Below are 20,453 nucleotides of genomic sequence, written 5' to 3'. Positions count from 1 at the left end.
AGCGCACCCTACACCGCCCCCTGCCAGCGAGTGTTCCCTGAAGGCCAGCTGTGCCCTAGCCCTGTGCTGGCCCTCTCCTGAAGAAGGAGGAGGGAACATTATTTATCCCTGTTATATTTGAAGAAATAAAGGTGCCACCATGTATGGCCTCCCATGACTCCCCAGCACACAGCAAAGAGGAAAATCACACTAGGTGTGGGACTGTTTTTCTGTGCCTGTGATGCTTTGCCCATTTGCTTAATCAGAATCGAGCTTAGCAGCTTGCATGGTGTCCTGGACACACATAGGTTGTTGGTGTCACTTGCAGAACAGACCCAGACAAACTTACCAGTGCTAAGCAGCTCATCTCTGGTTACATGGATGATTGAGGTGGCCAAGGTTTAATCCAATCACATACTTCCTTCCATATCCAGAGCTCCCTGCACCGTGACCAGCTTAGCTCTGTCATGCAGGCTGCGGGAGTAAGGGGTCCTGATGAGCCAGAGCTGGTTGCTACCAACATCACACATAGTGCAGCCTGCTGATTGTTAACACGTTGACTGCTGAAGCCTATAAACTCACATGTTTCTTGACCTAATAAAACACCATGGTCCCAAGGAAAAGTATTTTTTCTATTGTGGCAGTCACTGTGTTAAAATTCTTGGCCATGCTGTTTTTATTTTTTCAGAAGATTCTAAAAGGAAAGTGGACCCATGAGAAATGGGGCAAGGGGCCGGGTGTGGTGGCTCACGCCTGTAATCCCAGCACTTGGGAGGCCAAGACCAGTGGATCACCTGAGCTCACAGGTTGGAGACCAGCCTGAGCCAGAGCAAGACCCCGTCTCCAGAAATAACCAGGTCTTGTGGCAGACACCTGGAGTCCCAGCTACTTGGGAGGCTGAGACGAGAATCGCTTAAGCCCAAGAGTTTTTTTTTTTTTTTTAATTAAATCATAGCTGTGTACATTAATGTAATTGTGGGGTACAATGTGCTGGTTTTATATACAATTTGAAATATTTTCATCAAACTGGGTAACTTAGCCTTCACAGCATTTTCTTAGTTATTGTGGTAAGACATTTATATTCTACATTTAGTAAGTTTCACATGTACCCTTGTAAGATGCACTGTAGGTGTAATCCCACCAATCACCCTCCCTCCGCCCATCTTTCCCTTCTCCCCTTTCCCCATATTCTTAGGTTAGGTTTCATAGTAGGGCTGAGTACATTGGATACTTTTTCTTCTATTCTTGAGATACTTTGCTAAGAAGAATATGTTCCAGTTCCATCCATGTAAATGTGAAAGAGGTAAAGTCTCCATCTTTCTTTAAGGCTGCATAATATTCAATGGTGTACATATACTACAATTTATTAATCCATTTATGGGTTGATGGGCATTTGGTTTTCTTCCATGACTTAGCAGTTATGAACTGGTGAGCACAAGAGTTTGAGGTTGCTGTGAGCTGTTGACACCATGGTACTCCACTGAGGGCAACAAAGTAAGACCCTGCCTCAAAAAAAAAAAAAAAGAAATGAGGTATTAAAAGAGGCTCTAGAAAAGGCTTAGGGTGGATTGTACAGCAGTGTGAGGCTCTTTGTTTGGAAGCCTCAGCATGAGCCCAGGCAGTGGGGCTCAAGCGTGGGGCTGAGTCCTGGGGAGAGCATTGGGCCGCATGGTGCATGTGGCTGCAGGTGCCATGGAGTTCATGTTAAAAGGAATTTCTACCAAAAAAAGACTTTTAAGTGTCTTTGTTTTAATTGGTAGAGATGTAAACCTACCAGTGTTAGAGAAAACTGTGCATTTAGAACCTCTTTGTCTGAGAATATGTATGTCCATTGGAAAAACAAATTCTTTTTGTACAGGCACGTAGCATGTTCATGGTGGCTAAGGCTAGAAAGATGGAGCCTGGGGGCCCTGGGCTGGCAGGGACGACTGAGGAGGGTCCAGGGTCCCCCTGTGGTTAACCCAGGGGCTTGAGAAGCTTGGATTCCCTTGAGCGCCTCATCATTACATGGCGTCTCGTTGTCTGCAGTGCAGCTCAGCTATCCCTCCCCAGGGAGATGTGGTCACCCTTTGCTCAGCCTCGCCTGCTGGCTGTCTGTGATCGGCTCTGTGAGTGCACTGGCTTGTCTCTCTCAGGCAAGGACCCTCCTGGGGCCAACCTGGGTACTGTTGACTACCAACTCCTGCTTGAGTAGGACAAAGTGACTCAATGGAGCCCAGGGTTTGTCCCCACCAGGAGTTTGCCCCCTTGGGCCTGTGTGTCCAAACCAGGCCAGCAAACATGGGTCCTGTTGTGGGAGGAATGTTTGATGAGGGGCCTGAGTGCCCCAGAGCTCAGTGGTTCTTGTGCATCCTGGCTACCCATTCACGTCACCTGAGGAGCTTCTAAATGGCCCTCCCCAGAATCTTGGGCAGGGGAGAGAGGTGTCCCTGAGAGCTTCTCAAGGACAGCCATGGTTGAGAGCCACCTGCCCCTGAGCATCATGGTGAGTCCTACTCCGTCTAGGGCACTGGACAGCGTGTGGGACTGTGAGGACGCAGATTAGGGGCAGCTCTCGTCTGCGAGAGTGTCTGGCACCTACATCAGATGTTTACCTGGAATTTGCTAGAAGTGGTCACTAAATGCGGAAGAGGTCAGAGCAGATGGAACCCTGCAGAAGGTTTGGGGTTCTGTGCCATCTGCTCAGGCCTGGTGCCCTCAATCCCTTGTCTCCCCTCAGTCCCTAGTGAGCGCTGGTGCCCTCTGTGCGTCAGGCTCAGGCTAGCAGGGTAGACCAGTTCTGTACTCAGGAGTGCGTTCTTGCAGGGGAGCAGCAGGCTGGGGGCTGTGTGATGGCATGGAGGCTTCAGGCTAGGGGCCACCTCCCCAGCAAGCCCAGTGCACAGGGTGTTAGGAGGCAGTTGGTCAGCATGTGGTGCTGCACACAGCTTGAGCTTGATCCATTGGCTGAGAGGTGATCACTGAGACTCAGATCCCCTTCACTCCACCCAGTGACCCTACCTGCCTCGCACACTCAAGGCTTTACTTCTTTCAAGCACATTGGCTGCCCTGGGTGCCTACCACATGGTCCCTGTCCACAGGGTTTCTGTGGCTCCTGTGGCACGGCTGGAATTTGGGGTGAGAGGTTGGGTGGGGGGACTTTACAGATTGACTTTAGACAGTGAGAAGCCTCCCTGTCGCCAGGGCAGGGTCCATCTCCCTCAGACCATGACTGGGAGCAGGTGAGAGTTCGCCCAAGGATCAGGGTATTCCTGCAGTGGGGGGAGCCGGAAGTAGCCAGGGCATGTCTCTTCACAGAGTCCAGAAGGAGAGGACAGTAGTTGCCTGCCAGGTGGGAGATGCCCCTGTGGTTAGGGCTGCAGGGAAAGCTGAGGCTCCAGCTCTAAGCACAGCGGAGCTAAGAAGACTAGGCCAGGCAGCAGGCTGTGCTCAGGATGTGTGATCTCACAGGCGCTGTTGCTGAGTGGGGCATGCAGAAGGTGTGTGGAGGAGCCAGCTCCCCTGGCCTGCAGCCAGCTGTCCCTCATGCAACCTCCATTTGAAGTGGAGGGCTGAGGCCCTGGCAAGGTGCCCCATGGAGGGCAGAGCAAGGCCCATCCTCATGGTGGGGTTCCAGTGCGGGCCAGCTTCAGTTTCCCGGTGTGTTCTCTGTCGTATCAGGCATAAGTGGACCTGGGGAAACCAGTTTCTGTCCTAGGGAAACGGTGCTCTAAAGACTACGGTGGAAGACCAGGAGTGAAGGGTCAGGAGCTTCTGGGTGGAGGCGGGTGTTTCTGGAGCCTCTGGAAGGGGGCGGTATCTGTGGCTCAGTGAATAGGTTGCTGGCCCCGTATACTGAGGGTGGTGGGTTCAAACCCGGCCCCTGCCAAACTGCAACAACAACAAAAAAATAAAATAAAACGTAGCTGGGCGTCATGGCAGGTGCCTGTAGTCCCAGCTACTTGGGAGGCTGAGGCAAGAAAATCACCTAAACCCAAGAGCTGGAGGTTGTTGTGAGCTGTGATGCCACGGCACTCTACCCATGGCGACAAAATGAGACTCTGACTCTTAAAAAAAAAAAAAAAGAAAGAAAAAGATATATTTGGGCAGCGCCTTTGGCTCAAGGAGTAGAGCGCTGGTCCCATATACTGTAGGTGGTGGGTTCAAATCTGGCTTGGCCAAAAACTGCAAAAAAAACCCCACAAGGCTGGAGCCTCTGGAAGGTTTTGGGTTCTGGAGCAGCAGCAGTAGAAGCAGTAGTGAGGCCGGGTGTGGTGGCTCATGCACTCTACCCAGGGAGACTCCCTCATTAACAAAGAAAATTCCTAGAATCCCTTAGGTTGACTTCCAGTTAGAATAAGAAATGCATTTTGTTCTTCAGCTGTGAGAACAAAAAGAGCTTATCAAGATTGCTGGATATATAAACAGTGTACAATATTAAATTGTTTTTCTGTGTAATAATAAATAATGAAAGTTTAAAAAATAAGTTCCTAGGAATAAGTCTTATGAAACAAAGGATAAAATAAAACAGATTAAATTTCACTGAAAGATATTAAAGAAAACTTAAGTAAATGAAGAAGTACCGTGGGCTTTGGATTTGGAAAACTGGCTGTTACGGTAACATGTCTCCTCAGATTGATCTGGGATTCAATGCAGTTCTGTCAAAATCCTAATGAGGTCTTAACTTTTTTTTTTTTCTTGGAAACAAGAGTCTTTTTTTCTTTTCTTTTTTTTAGACAGAGTCTCATTTTGTCACCTTGTGTAGAGTACTGTCACGTCGTAGCTCACAGCAACCTCAAATTCTTGGGTTCAAGCCATTCTCTTGCCTCAGCCTCTGAAGTAGCTGGGACCACAGGCTCCTGACACAATGCCCAATTATTTCTAGAGATGGGGGGGTCTTGCTCTTGCTCAGACTGATCTCCAACCTGTGAGCTCGGGTAATCCACCTGCTTTGGCCTCCCAGAGTGCTGGGATTACAAATGTGAGCCACCGCATTCAGCTGGAAACAGTCTTACTCTGTCACCCTGGGTAGAGTGCTGTGACATCAGCTAAGCTCACAGAGACCTCAGACTCTTGGGCTGAAATGATCCTCCTGATTCAACCTCGTGAGTGGCTGGGACTCCAGGCATCTGTCACAACACCTGGCTAGTGTTTCTATGGTTAGTAGAGACAGGATCTTGCTCTTGCTCAGTCTGGTCTTGAACTCCTGAGCTCAAGGGATCCTGCTGTCTTGGGCTCTCAGAGTGCTGGGATTACAGGTGTGAGCCACCATGCCTGTTATTTTTTTTTAACTTGGTAAGATGATTTTAACATGAATATGGAAGAGCACAGGCCCAAGAGTAGTCAAGACAAGGCTGGGATCTGCTGTACCAGATATTGAGGTTTATCATCATAGTATGTGTAAGGATAGCTAAGAACGTGCAGAAGTGGAAACAGGTAAGTGGGTGATTGCAATAGAGTTGGGGCTAGTAACACAACCATGAAGCCTTGACTTTGATAGAGGTGCACTGTATACTGTGGTGGGTGGGGGGAAACGCTGGGCCCCAGCCATAGTGTTGGGGCAAGTTGAAAAGAAAAGGGGAACCCTCCAGGTGCCATGACTCATGCCTGTAATTTTTTTTCTTTTGAGACAGTCTCACTTTATCACCCTTGGTAGAGTGCTGTGGCATCACAGCTTACAGCAGCCTCCTGCTCGGGCTTAGGTGATTACAGGTGCCCGCTACAACGCCCGGCTAATGTCTGTAATTCTAACACTCTGGGAGGCCAAGGTGGGTGGATTGCCTGAACAAGAGCAAGACCCCTGTCTCTAAAAACAGCCAGGCACTTGTAGTCCCAGCTACTTGTGAGGCTGAGGCAAGAGGATCACTTGAGCCCAAGAGTTTGAGGTTGCTCTGAGCTATGATGCCACGGCACTCTACCAAGAGTGACATAGTGAGGCTCTGTCTCAAAACAAACAAACAAACAAAAAAAATTAACTAATTAATTAAAAAAAAAAAAAAAAGAAACCCTAAAGGAAGGTGGACAAAAGACTCACATAGGCACCTTACAGGAGAGGAATCAGAGCTGGCCAGGAGTAGAGGAAAAGATGCACAGCTTCATTATGGAAGAAGGAAGTGCAGGTCAGAACCACAGAAAGATGAGTTTTCACACCCACAAGACTGGCAGGAATGGGAAAGTAAGATAATAGTATGGGTCAGGGCAGCAGGACTCGCCCCCACCCCGGAAGGGATATGCAGCTGAGGGAGCCACTGTGGAGAGGGCTTGGGCATTGCTTGGTGAAGGTGTGGGACCCAGGGCCGAGCAGTCCCATGTCTACGTGTGTATGAGGGGATGTGAACATGGACAGGCAGCAAAACCAAACCAACCTGTGTCCTTCAGCAGAGTCACTGTGACTTTCATTCTATAGGACGGAGTACTATGCAGAAAAATGCTGTTTCAGATACACCTCAGTACAGATAAATCTCAAAATTCGGAGTGAACAAAGCCAGTCACAAAAGAAGGTGCACAGTACGTTTCTGTGTGTACAGCGTTCAGAAAACAGGCACGACCAGTATGTTGGGGTTTTTTGTTTGTTTAATTTTTTTTTGAGACAGTCTCACTATGTCACCCTCGGTAGAGCACCGTGGCGTCTCAGCTCACAGCAACCTCAAACTCTTGGGCTTAAGCAATTTTCTTGCCTTAGCCTCCCAAGTAGCTGGGAGTACAGGCGCCTGCCACAACGCCCAGCTATTTTTTGTTGTAGTTGTCATTATTGTTTAGCTGGCCCGGGCCAGGTTCAAACTCACCACCCTCGGTGTATGTGGCTGGTGCTGTAACCACTGTGCTATGGGCGCTGAGCCCAGTATGTTGTTTAAAGTTATCCCTACTTGGTAAGCTACAGGGAGAGGGAAGAGAATGGCTGGTGCACAGTTCACAGTGGGAAGGGGCATTGGGGCAGCCCCTTCTGGTCCCTGGGAGGTGGCAGTGGTGTTTGAACATTTGCTATGGCATTACCAGAAGAAAGGAGATGCATGTTTTATATGCATGCATCCATCTACGTGTGTCCTGCGCATAATGTCTGGGTGTGCATAGCAGGATTGAAGTTAACGTTAGGTGCACTCGAGAACTGTCGTTTTTTATAACGTACACAGTTCCTGGAGGTGCTGCATCCTCATGAAGTGAGCAGAGCAAGCTGCTAGGCCATTTCCCTTCTCCAAAAATCCATTTAAGTACTTTCTGTTGTGTACTTAAAAAAAAAAAAAAATTGATTTGTCTGCTTGAAACATGTTTTATTGCTTAAGCTGGGTGGTAAGTATGTGATTCTTTATTATTCCATTTTTATATGGACCTTGTCCATATTATTCACGCTATCAGAAAGCAGAAACCACTTAAAGCAGGTAGGGAGAAGGTGTCTTTTGGGTCTTTGGAGGGCCAGGCCTGGGTTCCATGGCAACGGGCTTGTTTCAGTTTGCTCATGGAAGTGGGGTGAACTCAGGGAGCCCCTTGCAAGTGACTTGTGTGATGGGAGCTTAGAGGGGCTGCTGTCAGCTGTCCCCTCTCTGCTCCAGCCTGGCCCAGCCAGGCACACCCTGCCTCTTCATTCTCAGGGCAGTTGCTGGCATAGGACAGTCCTTTGGGTGGCTGCCTCGCCTGGCAGACCCTGTGTGGCCCACAGCTTCCTTTCCCTTCTCACCCCAGCAACCAGAACTTCCGAGGGCGTTTCTGAGTCCGACCCCGCCTTCCTACAGGTGCCACGCCAGCTGCCTCTGTCGACCCATGGGGCGTGCCTCCCGGAGCCAGCACACAGTCTGTCCCTAAGAGCTCAGACCCCTGGGCAGCTTCACAGCAGCCTGCCCCCAGTGGGGGGAGGGCAACTTCTGATGCCTGGGGTGCAGTCTCTACTACCAAGCCAGTTTCTGCCTCTGGTGAGACCCTGAGTCACTCACTACCTGCACTCTGAGAGCCCCTGGGCCCCTACTGCTTTCCTGTTTCCTAGCTCAGTGGCATCAGTCCTGTCCTCTGCGTACATTTGCTTCCCTCCCTCTTAGCCTGTGTCCCGGCTCCCAGGCCTCTCCTCCCCAGGAGCTTCCCAAGTGGGCTTGAGAGAGGAGGCTACTCTGGGCCCATGGCTCCTGTCCTCACTCTGGTGGTCCTGGGAAAGCTGGCCCCCAGGCACTCCTTCAGATGACGTCCAGAGCCCTCATCCTGGTGTCCTGACCCGACTCCATGAATCTCCTTCTGTTTGGGGTGGGGGTGGCAGAAGCAGTGGCAGGTGGGCACTCCACGTTGTACACTGGGGCCCGTCTTACCCTCCTTGGCTCTCAGAGTTCTTCCCTGTGAGGGTGGTGGTGGACGGAAACGCCCCATTGTTGGCCCAGCTTGGGGCATGTGCCCTGTGCCTGCAGTCACTGGCCTCTGTGTCCACCAGGGTCCTTTGAGCTCTTCAGTAATCTGAATGGTACAGTTAAAGACGACTTTTCTGAATTTGACAACCTCCGAACTTCAAAAAAAACAGGTATGTAAAGGTGCCGGTAGTCTCTGTAATATTCTGTGTATTTGACTAGCTCAGCTGTTGTAGAAATAATCAGCTTTCAAACCCGACCAACTTCATGCATTTTCTTTGTATTTTGATTCTGGGAGCCTGAAGCCTATAATGCTAGAAATCACACATTGACAGTGAATGCGTGAATTGAGTTTTTCTTTCAACTTTTCCTTATCTTGAGCCCCTTGTTTTGTCTCCATCTCTCCATCTGTGCCCACTCTCCCTGGGGCTGTGCCTCCAGGTCAGGAAGCCCTCATTTGCCTGCAGATGCCACCACCCTGGCCCCCTCAGCCCAGCTTGGACCCCACTGCCATCCTGATCTGGCATTTCCATTCACCCACCACCTCTCCCTTCCAGATAGCCCTGCCTTTGAGCATGGTAGTTCAGTCTCTGACCCACATCATCACCCCACAGTCTGGACCACCAACACCACCTCCACCCCCCTCAGCCCAGGCTCTCCCAGCCAGGGTCTGTCTGTTGCTGCATTAAAAAAAAAAAAGAAGGGCAGCACCTGTGGCTCTGGGTAGGGCACTGGCCCCATAGACCGAGGGTGGTGGGTTCAAACCCAGCCCTGGCCAAACTGCAACAAAAAAATAGCTGGGGGTTGTGGTGGGTGTCTGTAGTCCCAGCTACTCGGGAGGCTGAGGCAAGAGAATCGCTTAAGCCCAAGAGCTGGAGGTTGCTGTGAGCTGTTACACCACGGCCCTCTACTGAGGACGACATAGTGAGACTCTCTCTCTCAAAAAAAAAAAAAGAAACAAAGGCCAAGCACAGTGGCTCACACGTATAATCCTAGCATTCTAGGAGGCTGAGGCGGGTGGATTACCTGAGCTCAAAAGTTTGAGACCAGCCTGAACCAGAGCCAGACCCCGTTTCAAAAAAAATAGCCGGGTGTTGTGGCAGGCATCTATAGTCCCAGCCACTTGGGAGGCTGAGACCAGAGTATCACTTAAATCAAAGAGTTTGATGTTGCTGTGAGCTACGATGCCACAGCACTCTACTGAGGGTAACAAAGTGAGACTCTCTCTCAAAAAAAAGCCAGGTGTGGTGGCTCATGCCTGTAATTCCAGTACTCTGGGAGGCCAAGGCAGGTGGATTGCCTAAGCTCAGGAGTTTGAGACCAGCCTGAGCAAGAGCAAGACCTCATCTCTAAAATTAGCCAAGCGTTGTGGTGAGCACTTATGATCCTAGCTATTTGAGAGGCTGAAGGAAGAGGGTCACTTGAGCCCAAGACTTTGAGGTTGCTGAGAGCTATGATACCATAGCACTCTACTGAGGGTGACAAGGTGAAATTCTGTCTCAAAAACAAAACAAAACAAAAAAAACAACAGGATTCCGCATGTTTCCTCTGTAAGCCAAAGAGCAGCCTCACTTGCCCCTCCATGCCTGGTCCCAGGCCCACACTCACCACGTTGTGTGTCTTTATTTTATAGCAGAATCTGTGGCCTCCCTTCCATCCCAAAACAATGGAACCACAAGCCCTGACCCCTTTGAGTCTCAACCCCTGACTGTTGCCTCAAGTAAGCCCAGCAGTGCCCGGAAAACACCTGAATCCTTCTTGGGCCCTAACGCAGCCCTGGTGAACCTGGACTCTCTGGTGACCAGACCCGCCCCACCAGCCCAGTCCCTCAATCCCTTCCTGGCACCAGGTAGGCCTGCATCCTCACTGTCATCAGCTGCTTGTTTTGTTCGAGAGTGGGTGTGTGGCAGGGGGCCCTTCCTATGGCATCTCACATGTGACCCATGGCCAGGAAGGAGTGGAGTCAGCCATGAGCCCTAAGACCAGCACTTCTACCCTCACCAGGTCTCGGGGGTATCCAGTGAAGGGAAAGAGGAGGGTGGCCAGGAAGCAGCCCCTCTCCTCACAGTTGAGATGGCCCGGCAGAACTGCCCAGGGTACCCACACACAGCGGCCCTCGAGGGAGTGGCCAGTTCTGGGGGTGGGGCCTGTCAGAATCCCTCCTTTGGAGGAAAGTGTAAAAATTCTAGGAGGCTCCATTTGGTTTTTCCTTTGACTCCCTTTTTTAGTGAATTACTAAACTTTTGAGGGTTCTGAGGGCACGGCAGGAACCAGAACACACACAGTCTCTGGCCCTGGAGCTCAGAAAGCTGCATCTGTGGTGGGGAGCTATGGCCCTGCCTCCAGCACTGAGCCTCTGCCCCTCCTTCCTGCTCTCTCCTCAGGTACAGCCGCCACTTCAGCCCCTGTCAACCCCTTCCAGGTGAACCAGCCCCAGCCGCTGACACTGAATCAGCTGCGGGGGAGTCCAGTCCTAGGGACCAGCACATCCTTTGGGCCTGGCCCTGGGGTGGAGCCCTTGGCTGTGGCCTCCGTGACATCCATGACCCCACATCCAGCTCTGGGGGCCAGTGGTTCTTCTCTGACAACAATGAACATGGTGGGCAGCGTGGGCATCCAACCATCGGCAGCTCAGGCCACCGGCACAACCAACCCTTTCCTTCTCTAGTGCCCTGGGCCTGGGATCCACCCCCAAGCAGGTGCCCAGGGCACCTGTGCTAGAGAATGCTGAGTGGGGGTCCTGGTTTGTGGGATGGGCCTGAGCGTTTGGGTTGGGGGGTGTTAGGGCCTTTCAGTTCCAGCTTCCTGATAACAGAGTTGTCTTTACAGCTCTGACCCTCAGACTTCAGAGTAGCGCACAGGCCTTCTGAGACAGGCCCACCCACCTGCCCCAGCCTGGCCTGCTCTTACCGCCTCCTTCCAAGCATCAGGTCCTCTCAGGGCTCCTCTGAGGCCTTGGTGAGGAGGCAGGGGTATCAGTGTGGCCCTCGTCCCCAGCCTCAGCCCAGAGTTGCCTGGCCCAGACTTGGGACAGTCTCTAGTCTTTGCCTCCAGCCCTAGAGACACTCCAGGCAGTCCCAGGTGTGGATGGGATGAAGTGCTGGCTACGTGAAACACTGACCTTTTGGGGACGTGGTTGTGCATATTTTTTTTTCTTTGACTCGTGTGTGAGTTCAAAGTAAACGACACCACCGTGGACAACTCTTGAATTAAATCCACTAGCGTGAGCTTTAAACTAATCTGAGCATAACCCTGCCACGTGGCTTTATGCTTGTATACGTTTGCACATATTTTGTTTAGTACAGTTTCATATTGAGTTTGCAGAATTATCTAATAGTCTTTTTTTGGCTAATATTTTTATAACGTGGTTCTTATTTAACTGTCTAGTTTTGATAGAATTTACCAGGTTTGGCTGAATTAAGATATTGACACACATCATTTTAGTGGTTTAAATCCTCTTATTTATGGTTTTAACTCTAAGAAAAGTTTAAAAAGATGTTTGGATGACAAGAAAAAATGCCTTATGGAAAAACTAAAGCAAATTCTTTATAGGAAACAATATGGGAATTTGATTACACATAAAAGATGTTTATTTAAAAAAAGAAAACCTACAACAGTAACAAAAAGTCCTAGCCTCCAGCTGCCTTTTCCTTTCTTTAACTCCTTTTTTTGGTGAATTACTAAACTGATTGACTTTCAGCCTTTTTGGCTAGATCCTGAGAGAGAGGCTATTTTTCTTACTTAGATACCAACATCTTGAATGTTAAAGATAAAAATCTAACGTATGAATGTGACTCACAAATTTTTATCAACTAATTCCTTTTGTTAATTAAAGGCATGCAGGGATTAACAAGGACTTCTATTTATAACGGAAATCTGAAATGGAAGAAACATCTTTAACCTTGCGTGTCTGTGCTGTCCTGTCTTAATCTACGCTCAGGTTAAAGATGGGGATAACATGGAAAGGGCATTTGTCTCAAGGGTGGGGGATGCTTCTTCTATGCCTGCAGCTCCCTGGGGAGCAGTCCCCAGGCTGAGACGAGGGATGGGGACCAGGGCTGGCCCTGATCCACCTACCTGCTAACTCCAGACGTTATTTTTAAATTGCAGACTTAAAAATAGTCATTTCTCATTTTGGAGATGTAGAAAAAAATCATTCTCACAAGAGATAGATTTTTTTTTAACAAACATGCACTAATATTACCTCCTTTTCCCAACCTCCTACTGTTCTCATCCCACCCACCACTGGAAAAAAAGTATTAAGTCACGAAGGCCAGAGAAGACTCCCCAGGGAAGAGACGTTTCCCCAACCCTATGTCTAGGTAGCTGCCTACTGGGCATTTCTGGCTCGTTTTCCACCGTGTGGACTTCTCACCTTCAGCTCCAAGGGCAGCCGACCACCTGCCAGCCCCTCTCCAATTCCAGAAGATCTGACCCTTAGCACTGGCCCTGGGAGATTTAAGACTTAAAATAGTCTCTGGGATGCCAGGAGGACACATAGCGTCTGAGTGAAGACTGCCTACCTGTGATGTCCCCAAGGCTGTCCTCTCTGGCCCCAGGAGCCACTCCTCCACCAGAACCAGAGGATGCAGGAAGGTGCAGGAAGACTGCTGCCGGAGGAGGGTAGGGGCACAGTTGGGTGTGGGGTCAGGGTGCTCGCCCAGGTAGGTGCTTTCCCTCCAACGGTGCAGGGCCTGGACCAGCCTTACAGGTCAGCAGACCAGACTTGACTTCTTGGGGTCAGTGATTCTTTTGTAACAGACAAGCACTCTTCCTAATGAGACTTTGAGGCCCCAACATGACAGCCCCGCCCCAGGTCCTGGCACAGGCCATCCCAAGTGCACGTTGTCCCTGTTGCCTGCTGCACTGATCATGAAGCCACTGGCCACTGCCATTGTGTTCCCTCCTGACCGGTAAGGGAGGAAGTCACTGGGGCCGGCAGCTGGTTCTGAACTTGTGTTGACTGTTGATACTTATTTACTGTATAAATATAATTTATCATTTGTATCATGATGTAGTTTCTGGGTGTGTCCTTCCCTCACCCCATCTTTCACCTGCTGTGCCACAGCGGAGGGGTGGGAAAATGCAGGAGCTTGGCCTGCCATTAATGTGGCCACCAGCCTGGTGCTCGTGCTGAACCTCAGGGAAAGGCTGGAGGCCTGCCTGTGCCAGGCGCTGTGGCAGGGCATCTGCACAGCGTGCCGGGGCCAGTCATTGACCCCTTCTGCTTTAAGCGAGGTGGAAGCAGCATTGTGCCTGTGCCAAGGCCGGGTCCCCAGAGGCCTCCCTGCTCTGCTCTCCTCCTCACACATGCCACGGAGAGGCTGCTCCAGGAGAAGTTGCTGCCTGGCAGCTGGGGCCTAGGACATGTGGAGAGAGCTGCTGCCAGCTGCAGGTTCCTGAGGGGAAGCACGTGTTGGAGCCACTAATACTTGGGTGTCCTGCTGTGCACCTTCATTGTGGCAACTGGCTGGCACAAAGGGTCTGTGTCCCCTCAGAGCCTCTGATTAGAGGACGGTGGCAGCTGGAGGACAGGGGCACGCAAGGCAGGTGGGGGCAGCTAGGGAGATGGTGATGGACGGGAGCATGGGTAGAGAGGCCCTATGGCCAGCCTGGGAGGGGGCCAGTTGTGACAGCTGCTCCATGTGGGCACCTGGCTTCCAGGGTCACCAAGGACAAAGGACAAGCTTGACTTGGAGGTCAAGCGCTGGAGCAAAGGGTGCTGTGTTCAGTGCAGGTGACAGGAGAACAAGAGTGTGGGATGCTCTCGCCAGCACTGCAGTGACAAGTCTGCAAGCTTCATTGGCTTAACACATTTATTCCTCACCTCAGTGACTCAGGGACCCAGTCCCTTTCAACTGAACTGCGTCTTTGCCAGATCACCCTGAGGGTTGCTATGAAGGGGAAGGTGTGGGATGAGCCAGGCCCGGAAATGCTCGGCTGCCACCTGTGTTCCAATGCCAGGGTCAGGCCCTTGGCCCTGTCCACATGCTCAGGAACGGGGGAGTACAGGCTTCCTTGTGGCCAGAGGAATGAGAAGTGAGATTGGTATAAACACACTGTCAGTCACCGCCACATCTGGCCCTCTGGCCGCCAAATAGTTAACGCTCCTTCCCTCACAGACTGTAAGGTCCCATCCCATCTCTGCACCCAGTTTGAAGTTCAGGGTCTCTGGAGTGCAGAGCCTTCTGCAAGGAAAACCTAGCCTGTTGAGAAGAAAGACTTCTTATCCACGCTGCCTCCCACAGGAGCAGTCTCTCCTGGGAAGAGCAGAGTGAAATGCTCCTGGCAGTAGTTGGTCCTTGGCAGGGCTGGAACCCAGCAGCACATATTGTGAGGTCGTCCTGCCCCAGGCTCTGCCCAGCCCTTCTTCTGTCCCTGTCTGTGGCCATGAGTGGGGGAGGGAATGCTCTGCTTGGGCGTGGCCTGGCTCCTGCTGCACAGGGGTGGTTCAAGGCCAAGTCTTGAGCCAGTCAGAGGCTTCAGTCAAGGCTTATGGAACCTCTGGAAGCACAATTCCCTCGAAAACGTGGGCAATCCACTGGCCTCAGCACTTCCACGTACAGTAACTGCATTATTTTGGGCAGAGTGTTTCTTTGGTGACGCCGGTGTGTGCCCCCATGTGAACTCTGGGTTTGGCTGGGTGACTGGATGGGGCCAACGAGACGTTAGCAGGCATGTTGCTAGCAGGGGCTTGACAGATACCTGCTGTGGGGTTTGTCCCATCCCGTGTCCTGCTGGCAGTGCAGCTGCCAAGCTGTGAGGTCAAACACATGGAAGGCCCTGTGAGGGGACCTGAAGTGCTCTGGTCAGTAGCCCCAGCGGAGCTCACAGACGACTGCCACCCGTACGAGTGAGCCTTCTCCAGTAGTCAGCCCTAGCCGACAGCATATGGAGCAGAACCACCCACCTGAGCCCAGCCGTTTCTAAATCATGAGGGATAATAGGTGGTGGTTTTAAACTGCAGAATTTCAGGACAGTTTGTTACACAGCTACAGATGACGGAAGCATGTGTAAAATTCTTTGCTAGATCTAAGCCTACCTTATTTCCTTGCTGCCTTGCCTCATGCTTCTCTAAACTGTGAGATTCAAGAAGCCATCTGGAATCATGACGGGGGTGGGGGGGGGGCGCTCCCGCCTTAACTCTGTATTTAGCAAAAGGCTGAGTTCATGAGGGCTTTTGTTATGCCTTTATTGCTCAAAGCAATTTTCAATCTCTTCTCATTTGAGTTCTAGAAAGTCTACTTCCCCAACCTTTTAATGCTAATATTTTTTAGATTGTTTGTTACATTTCTGCTTGCAAACTGCCAGTGCTTCCCTGATCTCCTTTTGAGTGAGAACTTTCCACAGTGCAGTGAACAGTAACCAGTTCACACTGCACTTCTATATCTGTTGCTGTTCCCTAGAGTTGTGGGGGACAGGCACATAATAGGCTCCCCACTTGGCACTGGAGTTTTAGCTAATGTCTTATTCTTGCACAATACAGACCTCCAGCTCTTTGGTCCATGATCTGGATTCCTCCTGCCTGTCACACAACTGCTAAGCCAGTGCCACATACATTTGTGTGCTTTTGTTTTGGTTATAGCAGAAACCCTCTTCTGGTACCAATTTCCATTATCAGACTAGAATATACTACACAGGAACAAATAACCACAAACTCTTTATGGCTGAACATAATTAAAGTGTGACTTTTTGTTCACAAAAAGTGGTGGTGTTCTTGGCAGCTCTCCTCCAAGCTGGGACTCGGATCCCAGCTTCTCCCTGGTGATGCTGCCTCACTTTCTCACCCTGGGTAGAGTGCCGTGGCATCACAGCTCACAGCAACCTCAAACTCTCGGGCTCAAATGAGCCTCTTGTCTCTGCCTCCCAAGTAGCTGGGACTACAGGCACCTGCCACAATGCCTGGGTAGTTTTAGAGATGGGGTGTCTCTTTTGCTCAGGCAACCCGCCTGCCTTGGCTTCCCAGAGTGCTAGGATTACAGGTGTGAGAGTGACTTGGGTGAGATACCACGCATGAACCAGCGTAGATGCAGGAGCTTGGGAAACACAGTCTTAATGGCATGTCAAGGACAAAAAGGAAATAGTCCAGTGAATACACAGCTTTGTGGCAGTAGATAACAGCATGGACAGCAAGTGAGGGTGGACGTGGAGGCTGTATGTCCTAATTGCCCCCTGTCCACCCTCCAGTCATACACATGCCTTTGGCCTCCTAAGCTCACTGCACCACTCCTGCCTTGCCTGGTTAGGGGCATGAGGAGCCTCCTGCAGCACTGGTGATGTTCTGTGCATTCCTCGAAACTGAGCACACAGTACTTAAGTGATGCATTTTGTTGTATGTAGAGGTCCCTTCTAAAGAAAGCAGTAACTACAGATACTGAATCCTAGCTGTTAACTGCTGAAATACATAGAAGGTGCTGTCCTGATGTCTGCCGTTCACTTTGAAGTGAACTAAAAACAGGATGGGTGGAAGAAGGGGTGCACGGCTGTGAAAATGCTCGTACTAAGTAGGAAAGTGGTGAAGGCAGAATCCACTGTGAAATTACTTCAACTTTTCTGTTTAAGTATCTTAACACTGAAAAAAATTGGACAGGGCCAGGTGCGGTGGCTCACACCTATAATGCTACACTCTGGGAGGCCAAGGTGGGTGGATCTCTTGAGCTCAGGAGTTTGAGACCAACCTGAGCAAGAGGGAGATTTCTTTTTTTCTTTCTTTCTTTCTTTTTTTTTTTTTTTATTAAATCATAGCTGTGTACATTAATGTGATCATGGGCATCATACACTAGTTTCATAGACCGTTTGACACATTTTCATCACTCTGGTTAACATAGCCTACCTGGTATTTTCTTAGTTATTGTGCTAAGACATTTACATTCCACATTTACTAAGTTTCACATACACCCTTGTAAGATGCACCACAGGTGTAATTCCACCAATCCCCCTCCCTCTACTCACCTCCTCCCTCCCTCCCCTCCCTTTCCCTCTTCCCCCTATTCTTAGGTTGTAACTGGGTTATAGCTTTCATGTGAAAGCCATAAATTAGTTTCATAGTAGGGCTGAGTACATTGGATACTTTTTCTTCCATTCTTGAGATACTTTACTAAGAAGAATATGTTCCAGCTCCATCCACATAAACATGAAAGAGGTAAAGTCTCCATCTTTCTTTAAGGCTGCATAATATTTCATGGTGTACATATACCACAATTTATTAATCCATTCGTGGATCGATGGGCACTTGGGTTTTTTCCATGAATTAGCAATTATGAATAGGGCTGCAATAAACATTCTGGTACAAATATCTTTGTTATGGTGAGATTTTTGGTCTTCTGGGTATATGCCTAGTAGAGGAATTACAGGATTGAATGGCAGATCTATTTTTAGATCTCTAAGTGTTCTCCATATATCTTTCCAAAAGTAATGTATTAATTTGCATTCCCACCAGCAGTGTAGAGAAGTGTTCCCTTTTCTCCACATCCACGCCAACATCTCTGGTCTTGGGATTTTGTGATATAGGCTAATCTTACTGGAGTTAGATGATATTTCAAAGTAGTTTTGATTTGCATTTCTCTGATGATTAAGGAGGGAGATTTCATCTCTAAAAATAGCCAGGCATTGTGGCGGGCACCTGTAGTCCCAGCTGCTTGGGAGGCTGAGAACAGGGAATCACTTGAGCTCAGGAGTTTGAGGTTGCCGTGAGCTATGACGCTACGGCACTCTACTAAGGGCAACAAAGTGAGACTCTGTATCAAAATAATGTTAAAAAAGGGCGGCGCCTGTGGCTCAGTGGGTAGGGCGCCGGCCCCATATGCCGAGGGTGGCGGGTTCAAGCCCAGCCCTGGTCAAAACTGCAACAAAAAAATAGCCGGGCATTGTGGCGGGCGCCTGTAGTCCCAGCTACTTGGGAGGCTGAGTCAAGAGAATCGCCTAAGCCCAAGGATTTGGAGGTTGCTGTGAGCTGTGTGACGCCACGGCACTCTACCAAGGGCGATAAGGTGAGACTGTCTCTACAAAAAAAAAAAAAAAAATTGAACAATTTAAACATATTGGGAAGAGGGTGACCAACCCACCCATGTCCAAGCCGCTGACAGGCCTCACTAATGTGGCCCAAGCTTGAACGTGGATGTGACGGGCTGAATGTTTCAGGGCAGTGATGGGGAAGGCGGCCAGTAGCCTTGGTGGGGGAGGATGTGGAAAGAGGCAAAGGACTGGAGTGGCATGTGGGGGTGCAGGGTTTTTGCTTTTTGGAGTTGTCCTGTAACACAAGGGCATGGTGGAGGTTGGCAGAGTGGTTGTGTGGAGGAGGAAGACTCAATATTGAGGGGGGAGGGAGAAGCCCCGTGGGCTCAGCACCTGTGAGAAGCCAGAGAGCACTGTGTTTCCCCAGGGAGTTCTTCAGCTGAGGGGCAGGGTGCGACAGGGCTGGCCAAGAGAAGGCAGGAGGGAGTAGTGTCAGGAAGCACAGTGGATTGACCTGAGACTTGGTCAGTCTGCAGGCCCCAGTGCCCAGTGGGAAGCTGAGGGGAGGACTGAGGTTCTGCTAGGTGGGTGAAAGGCAAGCAGGGCCCGGGTGCCAAGGGTGTATACTGGCCAGCATGTGAACGTGATGGCCAGGAATTCCAAGCTGGTGGAACGAGGCACCCAGAGTGGGAAGGGCCTCTCTGACACGTGGGGAAGGGCTGGGTTGAGGGAGGTACATGTGGGTTCCTCCAGATCTTGGAGGCAGCACAGTCACCAGAACAGGAAGTGCAGTAGGCCATGGGAATGGATGGTGGATTGGTTTTGTTTTGTTTTGTTTTTTGTAGTTTTGGGCCGGGGTTGAACCTGCCACTTCCGGCATATGGGGCTGGTGCCCTACTCCTTTGAGCCACAGGCGCTGCCCAAGGTTGAGATTGTTGGAGGTGAGAGGTGAGGAAGAGGGTGAGCTGGAGCTGTGGCTTGGACAGTGTGTTGCCAAGAAAAGCTGGAGCAAGATGGTGAGCAGGGTGGTCAGGCAGGGCTGTGGGGGACACCGATCAAGGGGGTGATCTGATGCCTTGGGCTGCTGGAGGCTGGGTGGGGAGGAGAGTGGCTCTAGAAACAGTAATGGGGAGGCAAGGACATCTCCCAGGCCACGGTCCATGGAGTGTGGGAGGAAAAAGACTGCTTTAAGAGGGCTGCAAAGGGCAGAAGGGGTTTCAGTAAGGCCAGAGAAAATGGTCAGAATCATGAGGAATTTGCTGATGACCAGGAGTTTCAGAATGCACGGTGATTTAGACACGGGATGGGAGTGCCCTAAAAGCAAGATAAAAGGCGGAAGAGCGCCGGGCGCAGTGGCTCATGCCTGTAATCCCAGCACTCTGAAAGGCCAAGGCAGGTGGGTTGCCTGAATTCATGGGTTTGAGACCAGCCTGAGCCATAGCAAGGCCCCACTTCTAAAAAAAATAGCTGGGTGCGGAGTAGGGCGCCAGCCCCAGATGCTGGAGGTGGCGGGCTCAAACCCAGCCCTGGCAAAAAACTGCAAAAAATAAATAAATAAATAAAAATAGCTGGGTGTATGGTGGGTGCCTGTAGTCCCAGCTACTTGGGAGGCTGAGGCAAGAGAATTGTTTAAGCCGAAGAGTTTGAGGTTGCTGTGAACTGTGACGCCAGGGCACTCATCAGTCAGACGACATGAGGGCGACAGACTGAGACTCCTTTTTTTTTCGAGATGGAGCCTCACTTTGCCACTCTCCATAGAGTCCCATGCATCTTAGCTCACAGCAACCTCAAACTCTTGGGTTCAAGTGATCCTCTTGGCTCAGCCTCCCAAACAGCTGGGACTACAGGTGCCCACTACAATGCCCAGCTGTTTTTACAGACGGGGTCTCGCTGTGGCTCAGGCTGGTCTCGAACCTTTGAGTTTAGGCAGTCCACCCACCTTGGCCTCCCAAGTTGCTGGGATTGCTGGTGTGAGCCACTGCACCCATTTTTTTTTTTTTTTTTGAGACAGAGTCTCAAGCTGTCGCCATGGGTGCTGTGGCGTCATAGCTCATAATAACCTCCAACTCTTGGGCTCAAGCTATCCTCTTGCCTCAGTTTTTTTATTTTTAGTAGAGACAGGGTCTTGCTTTTGCTCAGGCTGGTCTTGAACTCCTGAGCTCAAACAATTCACCTGCCTCGGCCTCCCAGAGTGCTAGGATTATAGGCGTGAGCCACTGT

The 20,453-nt window shown here is 50.5% G+C and overlaps 1 protein-coding gene across 3 annotated transcripts in view; it reads left to right on the top strand.

The window, feature by feature from the left end:
* The window catches only part of EPN2 (epsin 2), a 55,466-nt gene that overhangs the window by 31,664 nt on the left and 3,349 nt on the right, over window positions 1-20,453 (top strand). For 2 of the 3 annotated variants that reach the window (XM_053568598.1, XM_053568599.1), the window contains 4 exons: window positions 7,686-7,862; window positions 8,366-8,452; window positions 9,913-10,128; window positions 10,664-13,292. In XM_053568598.1, coding sequence (XP_053424573.1) covers window positions 7,686-7,862; window positions 8,366-8,452; window positions 9,913-10,128; window positions 10,664-10,947 — 764 coding nt within the window. In that variant the 3' untranslated portion in view covers window positions 10,948-13,292. Of the gene's footprint in view, window positions 1-7,685; window positions 7,863-8,365; window positions 8,453-9,912; window positions 10,129-10,663; window positions 13,293-20,453 lie in introns of those variants that run through there. The other variant, XM_053568600.1, reaches the window with a different exon arrangement.

Source organism: Nycticebus coucang, chromosome 18 (assembly GCF_027406575.1).
Source record: "Nycticebus coucang isolate mNycCou1 chromosome 18, mNycCou1.pri, whole genome shotgun sequence".
NCBI classification, from domain to species: Eukaryota; Metazoa; Chordata; class Mammalia; order Primates; family Lorisidae; genus Nycticebus; species Nycticebus coucang.
Note: the sequence above shows the minus strand (reverse complement) of the source record. Positions and strands in the feature narration are given on the sequence as shown.